The sequence below is a fragment of the Callithrix jacchus genome, chromosome 8 (assembly GCF_049354715.1).
Source record: "Callithrix jacchus isolate 240 chromosome 8, calJac240_pri, whole genome shotgun sequence".
In the NCBI taxonomy this organism is placed as follows: Eukaryota; Metazoa; Chordata; class Mammalia; order Primates; family Cebidae; genus Callithrix; species Callithrix jacchus.
The window spans coordinates 110,580,890-110,600,690 of NC_133509.1; the positions used below are offsets into that span (position 1 = coordinate 110,580,890).

Sequence of the window (19,801 nt, forward strand, 5' to 3'; positions counted from 1 at the left end):
TGATTGGCTGTCCCGGTTTTGCTCAAGCAGGAGATGGGGAGTGAACCGCTATACTGCCAATCAGCAGTTGCCGCTGCCTAAGCCTCTCCTCAGGTACGCCGCTCACGCCGTAAGCCCTCCTGTTGGACCTGGCGGAACTCCGGGTTTGGAGTCAACCTCTTAGGGGCGGAGAAAAAAACAGCGAAAAAAAGAAGATTCCCTTCTGCTGAGGGCAGGGCTCTGCGCCCGCGCTGCGCGGCAGTGACGACATTCGCCCGCGCCTGCAGCCGCGCGTAGTCAGCGCCTGGTGGCGGGCGCCTGCGCAGTGGCTCCGAGCGGGCGGTTGCTTGTTGGTTGTTGTAGTAACCGGGAAAGCAGCGGTCGGCGGCTGCCTTGAGCCGTGCTGGGGAAAGAAGAGAGAGGTAGGAGCAGAGTGCGGTCCACTCCTGCCCGCCCAAACCATGGGAAGATGAGACAGGTAAACGTCTGCGCCGGCGCGCTTCCCTACCCCAGGGAGGAGCGTTCCCGGGTCCGTGCTGGCGCTGGCCGCCGCACTTCCCGCTCAGAGCCCGGGAGTAGTTATTGGCTTCCGGGCACGCCGCGTTGAATCGCGGCGGCGGGGTCGTCCTGTCCTTCCCGGGGAGAGCATCTGCGGACCTACCTGGGATTGGGGTGAGCTGGGGGTGGGGCTGAGAAGCAGATTCCTTTAGGGCGAGAAGTCTCCTTAGGCGAGTGTCTCTAATCTTCTTCCGATCGACCTATTTCTCCTCGCTCTGCCGGCAGCCTAAGAAAGGTTGGCATCCCTTCCCGTTTGGAGGTTTTGTTTGTTTAAACTTACAGGAATTCCCAACATTTTGGGAAAGACCAAGAAATCCCGCTGAGAATCCCCCGAAGAAAGCCATTGAGGTTGTTAGACATTACCCACTGCGCCGAAGATCTGTAGGTATCATTATCAGGGTCGGGTGTGTGTGTGTGTGTGTGTGTGTGTGTGTGTCTGTCTGTTTGTCTTATTTACAGTCTTATCGAATTTATGAATGCCTGGAAAGTCTCATCGTATTTATGAATGCATGAAAAAGTTAAGAAGGATTGACACCAAGTCGTTATCTCTCAGTAATGGGATTATGGTCATTTAAACATGTTCACTTTCTTTATTTGTAGTTCCTGTTTCTTCTGACACACACAACGAACATGTACTTTTTTTCCTTTGGGAAAAAATATTTTAAGTTAGAAATGTAGTGTTGGAAATTTTCTAATTTTATTGCCCATTCCAGAGTCATATCAAAGTTTGTGATTTTTAATAAGGAAGAATAATTTTTAAAGGTGGAAGGGCATTGTCCCTTCCCCCACCAACTATTTATATGACCTTTGATTCAGGAGAATATATTTGTCTTTCAGTTCATTGTTGAATTTATTTTACTGGAAACACGATAGCATCTTGTCAGCGTGCTTGTCCTATAGTCTAAATAAATGTTTGCAAGGGTCTTAAACCTTGAGTTTTTATTTATTTTTAACTCAGGTCAGGTTTGTCTAGCAAGGAATATATATTTTAGGGAATCAGTCACCTACCGCAGACTGCTCTGAAAGTGAAGAGTCTATCCTTTTGGTGCATATTAGATTTAGTCAATAATGAGAAACTCAAACTTAGTAACAGCTATTCAAGTATATAGCACACAGACAGTATGTTTGAAAAAAATCTTGATTTTTGTGGCATATTGAGGCACCGTGATGGAAGGTAAACTTCTAGAGGTTGGGCACTATTTAGGAATATAGTTATCCTCATTACTTAGATAATTAGCAATAACCAATAAATAGACAACAGCATTGTGTTTCAGGTCAGTTGATCAGATCAAGTTGATTTCTTGCAGGAATCTGTGCCATCCAAATTGTTTGATCCGGTGAATCTGCTGGGAAAGGTCTCTGAGGCCCCTGTCTGCTGACTGCATGACAAGCCCTAAAGGAAATGCCAATCGTGAATGCCCGGGACCTGGAGGAAACAGCATCATCCTCAGAGGATGAGGAGGTCGTAAGTCAAGAGTAAGTAACAGCAAGCCTGCTTTTGACCTGTGCTTTTAAGATGAAAAATAGTTCTCTTTTACTTATATATTCTTTTATCTAGTGTCATTCCTTGGGTACTATCTAACTCTGGTTTTAGCTTCTATTTATAATGTAATTTAAAGTCTTATTATTCAGTCCCTATCAGTTATGAGAAAGGAGATAAGGCTCTCTTTCTAGGCTCGTAAGTGAACATCAGCTCTAGATGTTATCAAATGCAGGTAGTGGCTCTTGGTGAACTCTTGTTCAGAGCTCTCAACATAGGAGATTTTGAAATGTTTCAATATTGAAGAAAAACATGTAGAAACTCTATTGCATTGGTTACATTTGGTGATTTTCTCAAAAGCCTTTACAATGATAAAATGGTGTTGATATAGAGATGTCAGGTAACTTACCATAGTAACTCTGAGACAAGGTATTAGAATTCTGTAGCCTGTACTGTGTCCATTGAACCACATTGCTTTCCTGAGTTCTTTTAGTTAAGAGTCCAATTTCATGATTATTGGATCATCACAATAAAAATGAATGATAATGGCTGGGTGTGGTAGCTCACACCTGAAACCCAGCTCTTTGGGTGGCTGAGGTGGGTGGATCACCCCAGGTCAGGAGTTTGAGACCAGCCTGGCCAACATGGTGAAACCCCATCTCTACTAAAATAAAAATACAAAAATTAGCCGGGAGTGGTGACAGGTGCCTGTAATCTTGGCTACTTGGGAGGCTGAGGCAGGAAACTCGCTTAACCCTGGGAGGCGGTGGTTGCAGTGAGCTAAGAACGCACCATTGCACTCTAGCCGGCCTGGACAACAAGTCTCAAAAAAAAAAAAAAAAAAAAAAAGAATGATAATGCTAAGTATAGCTACTATAAATGACAATAAAGGCTTTGTCTCATCTGTATCGTATATCTTTTTAAATCTGAAGGTGTTACTATTTTCACTTTTTAAACTCAGTCATAAATATCAGGAGATTTCCTCAGTGACCCATAGAGAGTAGTTGATGCATTGAGATTCAGACTTAGCTTTTCTGGATTTTGATCACTTGGCTTTTTTGCCTCCTTTAATACTTGACACACAGTAAAGAGAAAATCTGGTTTAAAGGTAAAATTCATTTTTAAGATTCTGAGTCCTTTTGGATACATGTGTGCTATGTGACCTGAAAAAGATAATATCTCCCAGGCTATTTTGTAGGGGTCTGGTGAAACTCAAATAGAATAATGTGTGTGAAATTACTTTGTAAGTGCTATACAAATATAAGGCATTATTCTTACTGGTTTTAATAATGAAATTTGTGGTGGCCTTCTTATAAGGTGGAAGAGTACTTACTGCAATTTAGGAAACGTTTCTTATCACTGTTAGGTCACAGAAAATAATAGAGATTTGACAGTGTATTTGGGTCATTCTTGTTCAGGATAATTAAATGGATAATTCCCTTTGGTTACTTTCCCTTCTTTGGACTTTTTGCTTTCAGTGTGCTGCCTCTTACCCATTTCACAGAGCTTCAAATTTCTGCTGCAAGTATCAATCTTTCCCTTTTTAAAGGTTGTTGTTTGACTCCATTACTGTCTCTTTTATTCGTGGGCTTACAGATTGAGCCTGACAAATGTTAGATTGAACTATATGAAACTGCCGTTTTGGTAGGTCAAAAACAGTCAAATACTGACAATTGGAAATAGTTTGACCTAATATTATAGTTGGAACGTAGTAAATTCTTGCTGACGGAATAGCTAATGAAATGAATGAATAAATGAAGGCTTTATACTTTATATTACCTTAGATCAGAGTTGTTAACCCTTTTTATGCCATGGATTCCTTACCAGAATATTTCTGAGGCTTAAAATAAAATATTTATCATTACAAAGAGTACTAATTACATTCAAATGCAGTTATTAAAACAAATTTGTAATATAGTAATATGTGCTGTTTTAATGCATTAAATAATAAGATCATTTAAAATCTGGGCAAGGTAAATTTTATTTTCTAAAGACAACAGTGCGAAGACTGTTTTTGTTGTTTGTATAGGATCAGTACACTGAAGTGATGGTCTTTGATTAACAATCATAGATGGGGAGTACTGGGAAGCAGCATAGATGTCTGGGGCACCAATATGAGGTGTCATCATTTAATGACTGAATGATTTTTAGGAGGAGAGTTGCCAAATTGTTGTCCAGCTTCATCACACCAGCATTTAGATAGAAAGACCATGGTCACATGTGATCTAGGGGGTGAGTCTTAAACTACTGTAACTTAGAAGTGGTGTTAAGTGTAAATGATATTTTGAGATATCTGCAACACCTGTAATAAGATATGAAAATACCTGTAATTGGCCGGGTAATCCCAGCACTCTGGGAGGCTGAGGTGGGCAGATCACTTGTGGTTGAGAGTTCAAGGCCAACCTGGCCAACATGGCGAAACCCCGACTCTACTAAAAATACAAAAATTAGCCGGATGTGGTGGTGAGCACCTGTAATCCCAGCCACTCGGGAGGCTGAGGCAGGAGAATCGCTCGAATCCAGGAGGCAGAGGTTGCAGTGAGCCGAGATGGCACCACTGCACTCCAGCCTGGGTGACAGAGTGAGACTTTCTCAAAAAAAAAAAAAAAAGAAAAACCCCAAAAAAGCTGTCATTTTAGATAACGTCAAAGGCACAGATAATGCTAGTACTACTATGGTTTGTTGCCTATATTCATAATTAAGACATACTGAATTTCTAGTGAAAATAAAGGTATAATTTTCTCTCTGCTCCCATCCAAATTTATGGACCTCTTCTTCCTTTTAAACGCCTGCTGATTTTTAACTGTTAATCTTGTTTCATCAGCTTATGTCTTGTCTATCAGACACTTATTTTTTACATTAGGAAGCTTAAATCAATCTTATTCACACCTGGAGCAGGCTTAACATTTTAAAAGTTGATTTGGAAGTTTGAAGGCCTTAAATCATCTGAAGATGTTGACTTGATCCAAAGATGTGTATTCATGGACATCTGTTAGATCTGCTCAGATCCCTCAGCTGTGTTAAAGTATTAATTTCTTGCAATCCTGGACTTCAGGAATGGAAACTGTCCAGGCATTCCTTGTTTTGCATGGCATTATTTCAAATAGAAAATGTAAAGAGGCTATTTTTCTATATTTTGCTTGGGGATCCCTAATACCACTTTGTATATAGATACAGAAACTTTCATATAAGAATGTAATTTAAGATTTCTTTGGTCACTGAAAAAATGTCAACTTTAATAGCTGTTGTAAAAGGCTGGCTTTATATCAGTTATAAAGATCAACAATTGGCTGGGCGCGGTGGCTCACGCCCGTAATCCCAGCACTTTGGGAGGCCGAGGTGGGTGAATCCCGAGGTCAAGAGATCGAGACCATCCTGGTCAACATGGTGAAACCCCATCTCTACTAAAAATACAAAAAATTAGCTGGGCACAGTGGCGCGTGCCTGTAATCCCAGCTACTCAGGAGGCTGAGGCAGGAGAATTGCGTGAACCCAGGAGGTGGAGCTTTTGGTGAGCTGAGATCACATCATTGCACTCCAGCCTGGGTAACAAGAGTGAAACTCCGTCTCAGAAAAAAAAAAAAAAAAAAAAAAAAAAAAAAGATTAACAATCAGCTATAAAGTGGGTACTACAGGAGTTCAGAGAAGAAGGTATCATAAAGGGCTGAAGGAGCTGGGGAAGGCTGCCTGAAGGTGGTGAGACTTCAGGTGGGCCTTGGAGAGTGGGCTTAGATGAACAGAGAGAAGTGGGGAAGGCATTTCTAATAGGGGTGATGGTATGAAGACGGCCTAGAAGCAAGAATGCAAAAGCTGCTCACAGTTCCATCTTTGAGTTATGTAGGCTGGGTCCCAGGAGTGAATGATGTCTATTTCTCATAAAATTATTCCTAGAAAACCAAAATATTTTTAGGCTTTTAATAAAGCAAACCACAGAACCGATTTAGTTTGGCAATTAATTATTCAAATCCTTTGTTCTTTCATGCTTATAAAAGTAGATTTTAATATATACCAGTTTCTGATGTGTATGAAAATTTAAAGTCCCAATTTTCAGTTTCCTAATCATTCTAAATGTTTTTCCTTTTAGCACCACTTGGTGGGAGCATGTTTTTCATGACAGTTTCACGTATGTCTTAAGTGTTTTTTAGCTGACCTTACTGTTTACTCCCTCTTTTATCTTTCCATAGGTTGTAAGTGAAAGATTTCTGTCTTTCCACAGATAGTAGTACAGTTAGGGCCTGGGCTCTTCTCAGCTGTGTATCTGTTTATTGTGTTCCTCCCTCAGGCATTTTTAAGTTGGAGCAGCAGTCCATTGTTTGTAAATGCTAAGGCATAGTGGTGCCAGTTGGTAGCTAGTGCTAGATTGACAGAGAACTTTGGATAGTTTCCAGAGTTCCTGTCCAACACTTTGTAGTTTAGGCTGCCTGTTTTTTCTCTACTTGCTGATTTAGAAGTATAGTGGAAAAATTAATGTTGGAAGAGAACATAGGAATCAGCTGGCTTCATGCCCACATTTTACGGGTGTTAAAGATGAAGAAGCAAGTAAGCCACAAAAAATCCTTCTTGCTAAAAAAGGTACCCTATCAACACCATTTCTCACAAGTGGGTACTGTCACCAAATCAAAGAACAAGAACAATAAGCATCTACATTGCCATATCTAGAAAATGAGGAATGAACTAGGTATGGTGTTCCTTGCTTTTTTCACTAAAAAGCAGTTGGCAGCTTGTCCTAAGTCTGAAGACTGCCTCTCTCCTAGGATTGGGAGCCTGAAAAAATGCATTCAGAGTGTGGATCTTTTTAAAGTTGGATTGAGAGGGACTTAGCCCTGAGATTTGTGGTATGGCCTTTGTTAAGGGATGTGGTTATGTGAGTTTTTAAGAATCGAATGAATCTTGGCCAAATGAATTGTATTGCATTTAAGGAATTGATTAGTTTAAGTTCTCAAAGAATTGAATCCAAGGTATTCAATATATAGAACTTTGCTGAAATGCCATTAAGGAGGCAAACAGTAGAAAGAATACAGATGTTAGGTTCAAATACCTCATCTCTTATTTAACCAGCTGTACGACCTTAGGCAGGTTATTTAACCTTTCTGAGACAGTTTTTCTTTAGTTCGTAGTTCGGGCAAGGAGATTAAGTGAGATGTGAAAGCTCTTATTGTAAATCCCAGCACATAGTAGGGATTCAGTTCATTTAATTTTCTTTCTCTTCCTACCTCCCTGCCCTAATGAGGGTGAAGATTTTCCTAATCTTTGAGTAAATATCCATCAGCCTAAAATTAAGCTGAGATTTCCTGAGGATAGGGAAAGAGAATAAAGTCAGAGGTCTCTTTCTCTCCTGTGATTTTTATACTGGAGGAAAATATATATTGTTCCATTTAGCATGGGCTTTCTTTAAAATATTTTATTTTCTTTATTTATTTCTTGAGACAGTTATACTTTTGCTGCCCAGGCTGGAGTGCAATGGCGCGATCTCGGCTCACCACAACCTCTGCCTCCCAGGTTCAATTGATTCTTCTGCCTCAGCCTCTCAAGTAGCTGGGATTATAGGTGCCCACCACCCCATCTGGCTAATTTTTTGTATTTTTAGTAGGGACGAGGTTTCACCATGTTGGCCAGGCTGGTCACAAACTCCTGATCTCAGATGATCCACGCTCTTCGGCCTCCCAGAGTGCTGGGATTACAGGCGTGGCTCACTGCACTTGGCCAAAATACATGATTTTAATTGGGAGACTTGTATTAATTTAGAGTTCATAGCTCAGAATCTTAGGATGCGTCATCAAATTGGCTTGAAAATGTACTTAGAGTGTAAAAGGGGTATGTAAATTATTGTGAACTCAACGGTTAGGATTCTTTGTGTGCACAAAGAATTAAAACATAATCCAGTGGTCCTAAGTAATAAAGAGAATGTGTTCACTCATATTTAGGCATGTCTTGATTCTGAAACTCCCGCCTTAACACCCAGGATCTCTTCCATCAGGCTCCTGCTGACTTTCTCCTTCACCAACAGCTACAGGCTCTCCCTTCAAGGTCACAAAATGGTTGTGGCAGTTCCATACTTCTCATTCTCCTCCTGTACCACAAAGAGGAAGATAGGCTCTGTAGCCACTACAGAAGAGAAAGAAGCCATTGCTTTCTCACAGAGTCTCAGAACATATCTCCTTAAACTCATGCGCTCCAATTGGTTTATCTGCCTGTCTCTGAACCAGTAACTATATTGAATGATGAAATACCTTGATTGGCTGAAACCAATCAAGGCCCATCCCTGGACCTGGGATAGAGTTAATTTTAAATACACAGCTAAGAATGGGAGATATGATTTCCCACTGGATGTTTGGGATTTTTTATTCCAGAAGTAAGGGAAAACTTGTTAAGCAACAAACCGTAGTAATCTGCATCAGCAGTTCAGATTTTAAGCTGTAAATTAATGAAGGCTTTTGTTGTGGTTATAGGGATCATCCATGTATCATGTGGACTGGAGGCTGCAGGAGAATTCCAGTTTTGGTATTCCATGCCGAGGCTATTCTGACAAAGGACAATAATATGAGAGTAATTGGAGGTGGGTATAACTTCTCCCCAGAGGATGGAGCTGGGCATGGCCTGGACATCCTTGTCTTGAAAAAATTGGTATGACATATATATAGGGAAAGAGCCTTGGCCGTGAGTAAAATCAATGGAGTTGTTATACTCAAATATTATAATTTCTTAAGTTATTTTCTGCTTATGTTTTCCTCCGAAATTTTTTTTCCAGAATCATGTGTACATGTGTTTATTTTTTTATTGTGGCAAAATGCGCCTAAGAAAATTTACAATTTTAACCATTTTAGAGTGTACGAGTCATTGTTGTTTAATACATTCACAGTATTGTGCAGCTGTCACCACTGTCTAGTTCCAGAACGTTCTCATCATCCCAAAAGTACAGCCTATACCAATGAAGTAGTTATCCCAGCCCCCATACCACCAGTCCCTGGCAAACACTAATCTATTTTCTGTTTTTATAGATTTGCATATTCTGGATATTTTGTATAAATGGAGTCATGTGATATGTGGCCTTTTTTGTTGGGCTTCCTTTCACTTAGCATAATGTTTTCGAGGTTCATCCATGTTGGAGTATGTATCAGTCCTCCATTCCTTTTTATGGGTGAATAACATTCATTGTGTACTAGTAAATTATATTCCAATGATACACCACATTTTGTTTTCCTCTGAATTTTTTTTCCAGTCATCAGTTGATGGACATGTTTTTTGTTACCACCTTTTTCTAAAAATTTTATTTTTAAAATTTATTTTTTTGATACAGAGTCTCACTATGTTGCCCATGTTGATCTCAAACTTTTGTCCTTAGCAATCCTGCCTTGGTTTCATGGATGAGCCACTGTGCCTGGCCTCTTTCCACCTTTTGTCTGTTGTGAATTGTGCTGCTATGAATGTTCATGGGAAAGTTGTTATTTGACATCTATCTTCAGTTCTTTGGGTATACCTAGGAATGGAATTGCTAGGCTGTATTGTATAATTCTGTGTTCAACTTATTTTGTGTCAAACTGTTTCCCATAGCAGCTGCACCACTTTACATGCCCATCAACAATGTATAGGGGTTCCAGTTTCTCCACATCCTCACTAACATGTGTTATTTTCTGTTTTTGAGATTATAGCCATACCAGTGGATGTGATGCGGTATCTGGCTGTGGTTTTGATTTGCATTTCCTAATGAGTAATGACATTGAATATCTTTTCATGTCCTTTTTGGCCATTTGCGTATTTTCTTTGGAGAAATGATTATTCAAGTCCTTTTTACATTTTAAAAATTGGGTTGCCTTTATTGTTGTCGAGTTATAAGAGTTTTATACGTTATGGATATTAGACCAGATATGTCTAAGCAAGCCTTCTCAACATGACAAAGAACATTTCTTCAAAAATGGCTGTTACAGTGTTGATAGGGAGTGTGTTGAATCTATAAATCACTTCTGAGGGTATTGCCATTTTAAGAATGTTAAGTCTTCTAGGAACATGGGATGTCTTTCCAATTTTGGGGCTTCTTTAATTTCTTTCATCAGTGTTTTATAGTTCTCTATGTACAAGTCTTGTACCCCGTTGGTTAAATTTATTCCTAAATATTTTATTCTTTTTGATGTTACTGTAAATAGAACTGTTTTCTCAATTTCATTTTTTGGTTATTCACTGCTAGTGTATAGAAATACAACTGAGTTATTTATATTGATACTGTATCCTGAAACCTTGTTGAACTCATTTATTAGCTCTAATAGTTTTTGTATTTAGGTTTGTCTGCATATTATATGCAAATAGAGAGAATTTTAGTTCTTTCTGTTCAACCTGGATGCCTTTTATTTCTTTTTCTTCCCTAATTGTTCTGGCTAGAATTTCTAGTACAGTGTTGAATAGAAAGAGGGCATCTTTGTATTGTTCTTGATCATAGGAAGAAAGCTTTCTGTTTTCTATCAAGTATGATATTAGCTGTAGGTTTTTTTAAGTATCCTTTTACATGTTGAGAAAGCTTGCCTCTATTCCTAGTTTACTGTATGTTTTTATCATGAAAAGGTGTTAGTCAAGTGCTTTTTCTCCATCAAATGAAATTATATTTCCCCTTTCATCCTATTAATGTGGTATATTACACTGACTGACTTTAATATGTTGAACCTCCCTTATATTCCAAGATAAATCCCACTTTGTTAGAGTGTATAATTGCTAATATTTTGTTGAACATTTTTCGTCTTTATTTATAAGGGATATTGATTTATAGTTTTCTTCTGATGCCTTTTTCTGGCTTTGGTATCAGGGTAATGCTAGCCTCAGAATGGGTTCCCTTCAACCTCTGTTTGTTGTAGGTCTATTCATATTTTCTATTTCTTCTTGAGTCAGTTTTGGTAGTTTATGTATTTCTAGATATTTGTCCATTTTATTTAGCGTATCTAATTTGTTTGCATACAATTGTTCATATAGTATTCTTTTATAATCTTAATTTCTGTAAGGTGTGTAATAATGTCCCTACATTCACTTCTGATTTTAGTTCTTTCAGTCTTTTCTCTTTTTTGTAGCTAGAGGTTTGTCAATTTCATTGATAATTTTTAATTTTTTTTTTTTTTTTTTTTTAGTGACAAGGTCTCACTCTGTCACCCATGCTAGAGTCAGTGGTACGATCCTAGCTCACTGCAACCTCAAACTCCTGGGTTTACGTGATCCTCCTGCCCCAGCCTCCTGAGTAGCTAGGTCTTCGGGTAAATACCACCATGCCTAACTAGTTTTTAAAAAAGACGTTTTTGTAGAGATGTGTTCTCTGTGTTGCTCAGGCTGGTCTTGAAGTCCTGTCCTCAAGTAGTCCTCCTAGCTCAGTCTCCTAAAGTGTTGGGATTATAGGTATAATCCAGACTTTGCACCTGGCTTTATTGATCATTTTAAAGACCCAGCTTTAAAAATCCAACTTTTGATTTCTCCTGTTTTCTGTATTGTTTGTATATTATCAGTTTCATTTATCCCTGCTCCTCTTGGATTTTAAGCACTGCTCTGAGTCCTGGTATTAGCCTGTAGCCATCTTCACAGGTTATAACACTGGATCAGAACTGTCTTGTGGTGTAGTGGAAAGAGTTCCCTTGGATTCCCTTGGAATCCCTTGGATTCTCAGTGATTGGTTCAAATCCCAGCCTTGGCATTTCCTAGCTGTGAGTCTTGGGCAAATGACTTAGACTCTCTTAACTAGTTTTATTATTAGTAAAATGGAGAGAATATCTGCCTTGAAGGCATTGTGAGGATTACATGAGATTATTTAATATCTGACACATAGTAGGCACTCAAAACTCATGCTGCTTATTTTACTGATTGAATAAGATCTGCGCTAATGACTTTTGTCATTGTCCCATAATAATTCAGGAGTTCAGAGGACTGTGAGCATTTGCTTCTGGGATTTGAATCCTCCTTCCTCCCCAAGGATCTTTGTGTCCTAATCCCCTCAGCAAGTTGCTAGGTTACCATTTAAAGGGATGTAGTTCATTCATGTTCCCTGAAGCCTGAGTAACTGAAGACCCCTTGTTGAGAAACTCCTCCTAAATATGATTTGAGCCAAAATGTTAAAGGTGGATGAAGACAGATATTCCCCCGAAACGTACTTCTTTTGGTCTGCTTGTCACGTAAAGTAGTCGATGTATTTATTCTATGCCAATAAGCAGACCCTTCTTTTTTAGATTACCTAACATTTATTGGAAAATAATATCCATCAATGTCACCTATTTAAGCAATTACTGTTTTTTAAAATCTATAAGTCATTTTCTTTATACATTCCTGTGATTAAAGAAAAAGCAACTAAACTTTTCTCAAATTCTGTGTTTCTGAGTTTTCTGTATCTTTCCCAGTTCCTTGTGGCTTAACAATTTTCTCACCTTCCCTAATGAAAAGAACAATTTGAATGACTTTTGCTAGTTGCTGTCTCAGTTTTCTCCATTGTTAAATACTGTCAATCTGCACCTTTTTTTTTTTTTGCTCTCTTAAATAGCTGACATAGATTTGCTCAGATCATAAGCCTGTGGTTAAATCCCCCTGAGAAGTGTATGTGGGGCATTAGTTACCTTCTGTTGATCTCATCATGATAGATACCAATTTTATCTTTTCTCTTTATGATACATTTCATTGAATTTGCTATTAATATTTTTGGTACAATATGATTTCTAATGTTTTATTTGTGAAATATTTCAGGAATGTGGCTTTTTCTTTATCGTAACCTTGGTTTTTTTGTATGTACTTTAAATGTGTAAATGGGATTGTATTTTAGAGACAACATAGGTATTTTCAGCTTAAAGTAAACTTCTCCTAGAATGAAGCATTTTTTTGCAATTTGCCCCTGAAGGTATTTGTTCAGTAAGTTTGTATTTGTATAGACTAGCAATAGATGTATGATGCAAGCTATATATGTTATTTGAAATTTTCTAATAGCATTATTTTTTAAAGTAAAAGGAGACAGGTAGGTGAAATTAATTTTAATAATATATTTTATTTAACCCAATATGTTCCAGAATATTATCATTTCCACATTCACTCAATATAAAAAAAATCATTAATAAGGTATTTTACATCTAGTATATATTTTAACATAATGGAGCATCTCAACTTGCTGCAAAATTTTCATTGGAAATATTAGGTCTATATTTAGATTTTATAGCTGTTGTAGTTGAAAAAGTAAATTCGTACACTCAGTTGTTCCTTCCCTTCCCCACAGGCAAGTTGTTTGAAATAGGATTTCCAGTAATTGAATCAAGTGTTCATTCTTAAATTTAAATTAACTACAGTTAAATAAAATTAAAAATTCAGTTCCTTTGTCCCACTAGGCACATTTCAAGTGCTTATTAGTCACACGCATTCGACAGCACAGGTACCTTAATCCTAATCCTGGGGAACCTAATTTTCTGATACTAGGTCACAGCTATACTGTGCTGCCATTAAGGGAGTTATTTTTGTGTTCTTAGTCAAAAATGTCAGCCTTCTCTTTATTCTGATTTCCCATGCTGTTTTTGTTTAAATGCTTTAAGGCGGGTCACTGCTTTCTAGGTACTTCTGTGTTGACAGATTATTGGCTTGTTTTCATTTGCTCTGCTGCAGTCAGTCCTGAAACTTGCTAGGGGTCCTAGCACTTCAAGTCGCCTCTAGGGACACATGTGAGTGGTTGGAGAAGAGGAAATTCTATGGTCTCCTGGTAGAATTGATGTGATGCATGTAGTCAAGGAGGATCATGCTCTGCCTCATGTTTTTATACAGAAGAAAACATGCTATGAGTGGTTCTTTCTTAGGCAATTGGGCAGCTTCAGTTTATTTGACTCTTGTCATGAGAGAGAAAGCCTAGACATATTAGTCAGGGTTCTTGTTATTGGAGAGAAAGCCCAGGTACATATTAGCCAGGGTACTCCAGAGAAACAGAATCAATAGGATACAAGGAGAGGGGGAGGAAGAAGGGAGAATGACTGTTGTTATAAGATTACTGGTTTATGTAATTATATAAACTAAAAAAGTCTCATCATCTGCCATCTGCAAGCTGGAGACCCAGGGAAGTCGTTGGTCCAGTTTGAAGGCCTGAGAGCCAAAGAGCCAGTAGTATAGATTCCACTCTGAGTCTAAATTCCTGAGAACCAGGAGTGCTGAAGGCAGAGAAGATCTATGTCCCAGCTCAACCAATCAGGCAGAGAGAGAACTCAACCAATTATCCTTTTGTTCTATTCTGGCCCTCAATGGATTAGATGATTCCCACCCACATTTGGGAGGGCAGTCAGCTTTACTCAGTCCCCAGATGCTCATCTCTTCTGGAGACACCCTCACAGACACCTATAAATAATGTTTAACCAGGTATCTGGGCATCCTGTGACCCAGTCAAGTTGGCACGTAAAAATAACCATCATTTCCAGGTTTCTTAAGAAATCTAGATTTTCGTATGAATTCTTCCAATTTTCAAAGGCTAGCAACTAATTGCTTTATTTTAAAGCATCTTAGTGACAGACCAAATCTGCAGGCTGGGTCTGGTTCTGTGTCACCAATTTATAACTTCTAGTCTAAAATATACTACTCACCAGCCTTATTGCACACAGAAGGCTAGCGGACGCAGGGTATATATGAACTTAAAATCTCCAGCAGTGATGTTTGCATTATATCATTTCACCCTTCCTTTTTTGGAGCATGTTCAGTATATCTGAGTTGGGTTATAGTTAAGTGATATGGATTAGAAGTGGCTTGTCACTGCTTACTACTTATATACCGTAAGAATCTGATTTGCCACTGAGTGTGGTGGCAATTGTATTTTTCTTTTAGGAGGAGTAGGAGAAATAATATTAATAACATTTTACTTTTTTTTTTTTTTGAAACAGGGTCTTGCTCTGTCACCCAGGCTGAAGTGCAGTGGCATGATTATAACTCACTGCTACAGCCTTGACCTCCTGGGCTCAAGCAGCCCTCTTGCCTTAGCCTCTTGAGTAGCTGGGACTGCAGGCATGCACCACCATACCTGGCTAATTTTTTAAATTGTATTTTGTAGAGACAGGTTCTCCTATGTTGCCCAGGCTGGACTCAAATTTCTGGCCTCAAGCAGCCCTCCCACCTCGTCCTCCCAAAATGTGATTACAGGCGTGAGCTACCATGCTTGGCCCATTTAAATTTTTTAATTTGCCATATAAAATATATAATTATGTACAGTCCACATACCAATGCTTGCTTGGCCCTGGCAGGAAATGTGATTGATCGAAGTAGGCCAGGCGCTGTGCTGAACTGAGGAGTGCCGGCCTGTCCTGAATGGGGCAGTTGCAGTTCTCCAGCTGATTCTGGCCACTGGAGAGAAGAAAGCCCAGGCTTCCAGGTTTTTTAAGAGAAGCCTAGAAATCTAGAGTTTTACATGAATTCCTTCAGTTTCAGAAACCAAGTAATGAGTTCAATTTTATTTTTAGAGCACCATGAGAAACACACAAACCACGTGTACAGGCTGTATTTCACCCTTTGGCTACATGTTTCCTAACCTCTGGTCTAAGATGTACTGGTAATCAGGATAGAGGGCTATCTAGAGCAGGGGTTTTCAGTCTTTTTGGTACAATAGATCACTTTGGCAGTCTGGAGAAGCCTGTGGGCCTCTTTGCAGAAGAATGTTTTAAAGTAGACTTTTAAAAGTAAATAATTACAAAGGAAATACATTGTATTGAAATATACTAATCAAAAATTTTTTTAAGAAATTGTGATATGTGTGCTTTTTATTAGTGCATTAAATAACACAATCTAGTGAAGGTTGATTAACTACTATAAATTTTAAATACTATGAGAATCAGTGATATTTTGAGATAATTGTAACAACTTTTAAATAATATTAAAATATCTGACGTCTGTTGGTGGCAGGGTCACAGATAATGTTAATACTGCCTGATTTGTTGCTTAAATTCCTAATTGAAGGCATTGTTAAATTTCAACTAGAAACTGGTGAAAACAAAGGTGTAATTTTCCCTCACCCACGTCTAATGAATTCCAATGAGTCTCATTTTAAGAACCCATGGTCCAAAATATGTTCAACTTATCGTTTTAATGGTAGAATATAATGTTATTGAGTATAATTAAGCCACCATGTTACGGTTTATTTCTGTTTTTACAGTTAACTTTCTGCTTACTGAGCTTGATTCTGTTTTTCTTTAGAACGTTATCATTTGTCTTATAAGATTGTACGAACGGACAGTCGCCTGGTACGCAGCATTCTGACAGCTCATGGATTTCATGAAGTAAGTTTATTTTTACTACCTCACCTAATCTGCTCAAAAGCTGAAAATCCTCGCCACCTAACTGACTTTACCAATTAACAGGGCCAGCTCTAGAAAGTACATGGGACCAATGCTTAGTGGTGATGCAGAGCTCAGATTGAATTTCGGAGTGGCTTTACCAGTTTCTGCTTGCATTACATGGAAAACATTTCCACATGATTTTAGAAAAAGTTTTTTCTTGCTGTGTTCTTGGGCTTGGGCCAGGGGCACAGTTCTAAGTAAGGAATTATCTGATACCTAATTGAGGTTCTTTGATTGCAGGCAACTGAAATGGACTTTGCTTAACTTAAAACCAAATGGAATCGATTTGTCAGCATGGTTTGCAGAGGGGACTAGTGGAATCAGAGAAAAAGCTGAAAAGGCAGGCCTTTTGAAGGAGAGAGACCAGGACTGCCCCAAGGGGTCTAGGAACAGGAATCTTTAGGATCATCTTCTCAAGGCACTGCCATGGATGTGGCTGGACTCCATTCATTGTCCTTTTGCCTTTCCTTGCTTAAAAAAAAAATCACATTCTGGAGCTAGAATGATTAGCCTAGCTTGGGTCATGGATCCACTCCTTGCGGGAGGGGATGGGTGAGTGATCGGCAGGTTCTTGAAAACCAAGGAATAAACCATTCTCCAGAGAAAATTGGAAGATTGGAATGCTGACATCAAAAAGGACAGGCAAAAGGCTGAACAGACTTTCACTATAGATATTTTGTGACAGTTGGTAACTGGTTCCTAGCTTGGGAGTTGGAAGAGATATTTTGAGGAAGTTCTTTTTTTAAAATTACAAAATTTTTTATTTTTAGAGACAGCGTTTCACTGAGTACTCAGGCAAGAGTATAAGGGCATGATCATAGCTCACTGTAGCCTCGAACTCCTAGACTCAGTGATTCTCCTGCCTCAGACTCCCAAGTAGTTGGTACTACAGGTGCATGGCACCACTCCTGGTTAATTAAAAAAAAAAATTATTTTTGTAGAGTCAGGGTCTCCCTGTGTTGCTAGGCTGGTCTCAAACTCCTGGACTCAAGCAATCCTCCTGGCTCGACCTCCCAAAGTACTGAGATTACAGGCATGAGCCACCGCACTTGGGCATGAGGGAAGTTCTGATGCCAGTTTGTATCCTGTCTTGTTGCTGTTTTGTTTCCAGCACTCAACATGGTGCCTAATTGTTGAAATAATGGACCAATGAATTTTAATGGATGAATGAGTGAATTCTAAGTTGATAAGCTACTATAAGGTTTATTTCTGATCAACACTTCATACTCAGTATCTGCAAGAATAAGGACAGCCTGAGAAAGGAGTTGGGGTTGGGCCTTCATCTCAGGTCTTAACATGCAGAATATTGAGAAGGGTTAATTTATCTTAGTTTCTGGGATTTGCCCAATCCTCCCATTCTTTGAACTTGTTCTGTGATACACTGCTTTTGTCTCACTAGGCTCACATACTAATTGGGCCACCCCTGTGAATACACTGTAGCTGGAAAATCACTGTGGCGTTTTCTGCCATTGCTTTTCCTGGAGCAGGGGTATCTCTGATGTTTTTTTGCCTTCCTGTCTTTCTGTTTGCCCTCAGGTTCACCCAAGCAGCACTGACTACAACCTAATGTGGACAGGATCCCACCTGAAGCCCTTCTTACTTCGTACTCTCTCTGAAGCACAAAAAGTTAATCATTTTCCCAGGTAATGCTCTTTGTAGCTGCTTTGCTTCATTTAAAGGTACATGACATTGGGGCGTGTGGCTAGCAGCAGTAATTAATGATGTCCGTAAAGAAGAAGAAAATGAAGAAGAAGCCTTTTTTTTTTTTGAGGTGAGTATTGCTCTGTCACCCAGGCTGGAGTACAGGGGGCATAATCTCAGCTCACTGCAACCTTTGCCTTCTGAGTTCAAACAATTCTCTGCCTCAGCCTTCTGAGTAGCTGGGTTTACAGGCATGCACCACCATGCCTGGCTAATTTATGTACTTTTAGGAGTTATGTGGTTTCACCATGTTGGCCAGGCTGGTCTCAAACTTCTGACTTCAAGTGATCCACCTGCCTTGGCCTCCCAAAGTGCTGGGATTACAGACATAAGCCACTGCGCCCAGCCAGAAAAAGAAATTTTTGATACAGGACAGGACTCTGCAAATCACACTGTTGTGTTCATATCCCTGAGCGTGAGTGAACACTTTCTTTTTTTTTTTTTGAGACGGAGTTTCGCTCTTGTTACCCAGGCTGGAGTGCAATGGCGCGATCTCGGCCCACCGCAACCTCCGCCTCCTGGGTTCAGGCAATTCTCCTGCCTCAGCCTCCTGAGTAGCTGGGATTATAGGCACGCGCCACCATGCCCAGCTAATTTTTTATATCTTTAGTAGAGATGGGGTTTCACCATGTTGACCAGGATGGTCTCGATATCTTGACCTCGTGATCCACCCACCTTGGCCTCCCAAAGTGCTGGGATTACAGGCTTGAGCCACCGCGCCCGGCCGAGTGAACACTTTTTAAGGGTAATACAGACATGGACAGCTTTAAAGCAGAGAGTTTCTGGTTCTCTTTCCTAAAATTGAGCTTCTTGGAAGTATCTCACGATGATGGGTTTGCCTTTCTTATTGCCCCTTCACACTTACTGTTTTTTCATTTTTATTAAAGAATGGCTCACCTAGAATCTTAGTCTGGTATATTGTCCTTAGGTATAGAAATTTTCAGGGTTCCAAAGAAAGGTACAAAAAAATTGGTGTCAATGAGTTCTAGTAATAGCATAACAAATCCTTTTTGCATGATGGTAGTTTCTGTTTCTTTGTTTTTAAACTAATCGAAGGGGAGGATATAGTCTAGCTATTAGCTGATGATAGATCACTAAACATAATTTTAATGACAGATTGTTTTGTGATTTTTGACGTATAATCAGGAAGGAGTTCACAGAATTGAGTGTCATTGGTGTTTGGATGAATTGTATACTACAATACTTGCAACGATGATCAGTCATGTATATATAAACAGTTATAGCCTTATGATCACAGGAAATTAAAACCATATATCAATTCCTATGTATAATTTTGCTGTAGAGAAGGTATGATATGATGTAAAAGACAAATATTAAATATGTTAGGCTAACCTGTTCTTTGTGGGAAATGAATGGAAGAATTAAAAACAAGGGTGACTGAGGGATAGTCTGTGTGGTGGTCTGAGGGAGGCTTTAGACATGTTGGGAATGTTCTATACACAATCTGAGTGGTGATTCCACAGGTGTGTTTACTTTGTAAAAATTTATTATGTCCTGCCTTGTATTTTGTATACTTTTCTGTACATACGTTAACCTCATTGAAAAGCATATTTTAAAAAGTGAAAATTTTATTGACAGAGCTTTTCCTTTAATAACGTTTTAAATTTAGGTTATTTAGTTCCCTACAGTATACTTAAAAGTGTGGTGTTGGCTAGGTACAGTGGCTCATGCCTGTAATCCCAGCATTCTGTGAGGCCAAGGCAGGCAGATCGCTTGAGCCCTAGGAGTTGGAGACTAGCCTGAGGAATGTGGCAAAATCCTGCCT

At 39.2% G+C, this 19,801-nt stretch overlaps 1 protein-coding gene across 50 annotated transcripts in view; it reads left to right on the plus strand.

The window, feature by feature from the left end:
* The first annotated feature begins 303 nt into the window (after positions 1–303).
* The window catches only part of TTLL5 (tubulin tyrosine ligase like 5), a 293,499-nt gene continuing 274,001 nt past the window's right edge, over positions 304–19,801 (plus strand). For 36 of the 50 annotated variants that reach the window (XR_013521412.1, XR_013521413.1, XR_013521419.1 and 33 more), the window contains exons 1-5: positions 304–457; positions 1,845–2,013; positions 8,467–8,573; positions 16,172–16,254; positions 17,851–17,957. Coding sequence is in view for 31 of the 50 variants with exons in the window: in XM_035261080.3 (XP_035116971.1) it covers positions 1,940–2,013; positions 8,467–8,573; positions 16,172–16,254; positions 17,851–17,957 (371 nt within the window). In the remaining 19 variants the exon portion in view is untranslated. Of the gene's footprint in view, positions 458–819; positions 919–1,844; positions 2,014–8,466; positions 8,574–11,124; positions 11,248–16,171; positions 16,255–17,850; positions 17,958–19,801 lie in introns of all 50 variants that reach the window. The other 14 variants (XM_078335474.1, XM_078335480.1, XM_078335477.1 and 11 more) reach the window with 3 other exon arrangements.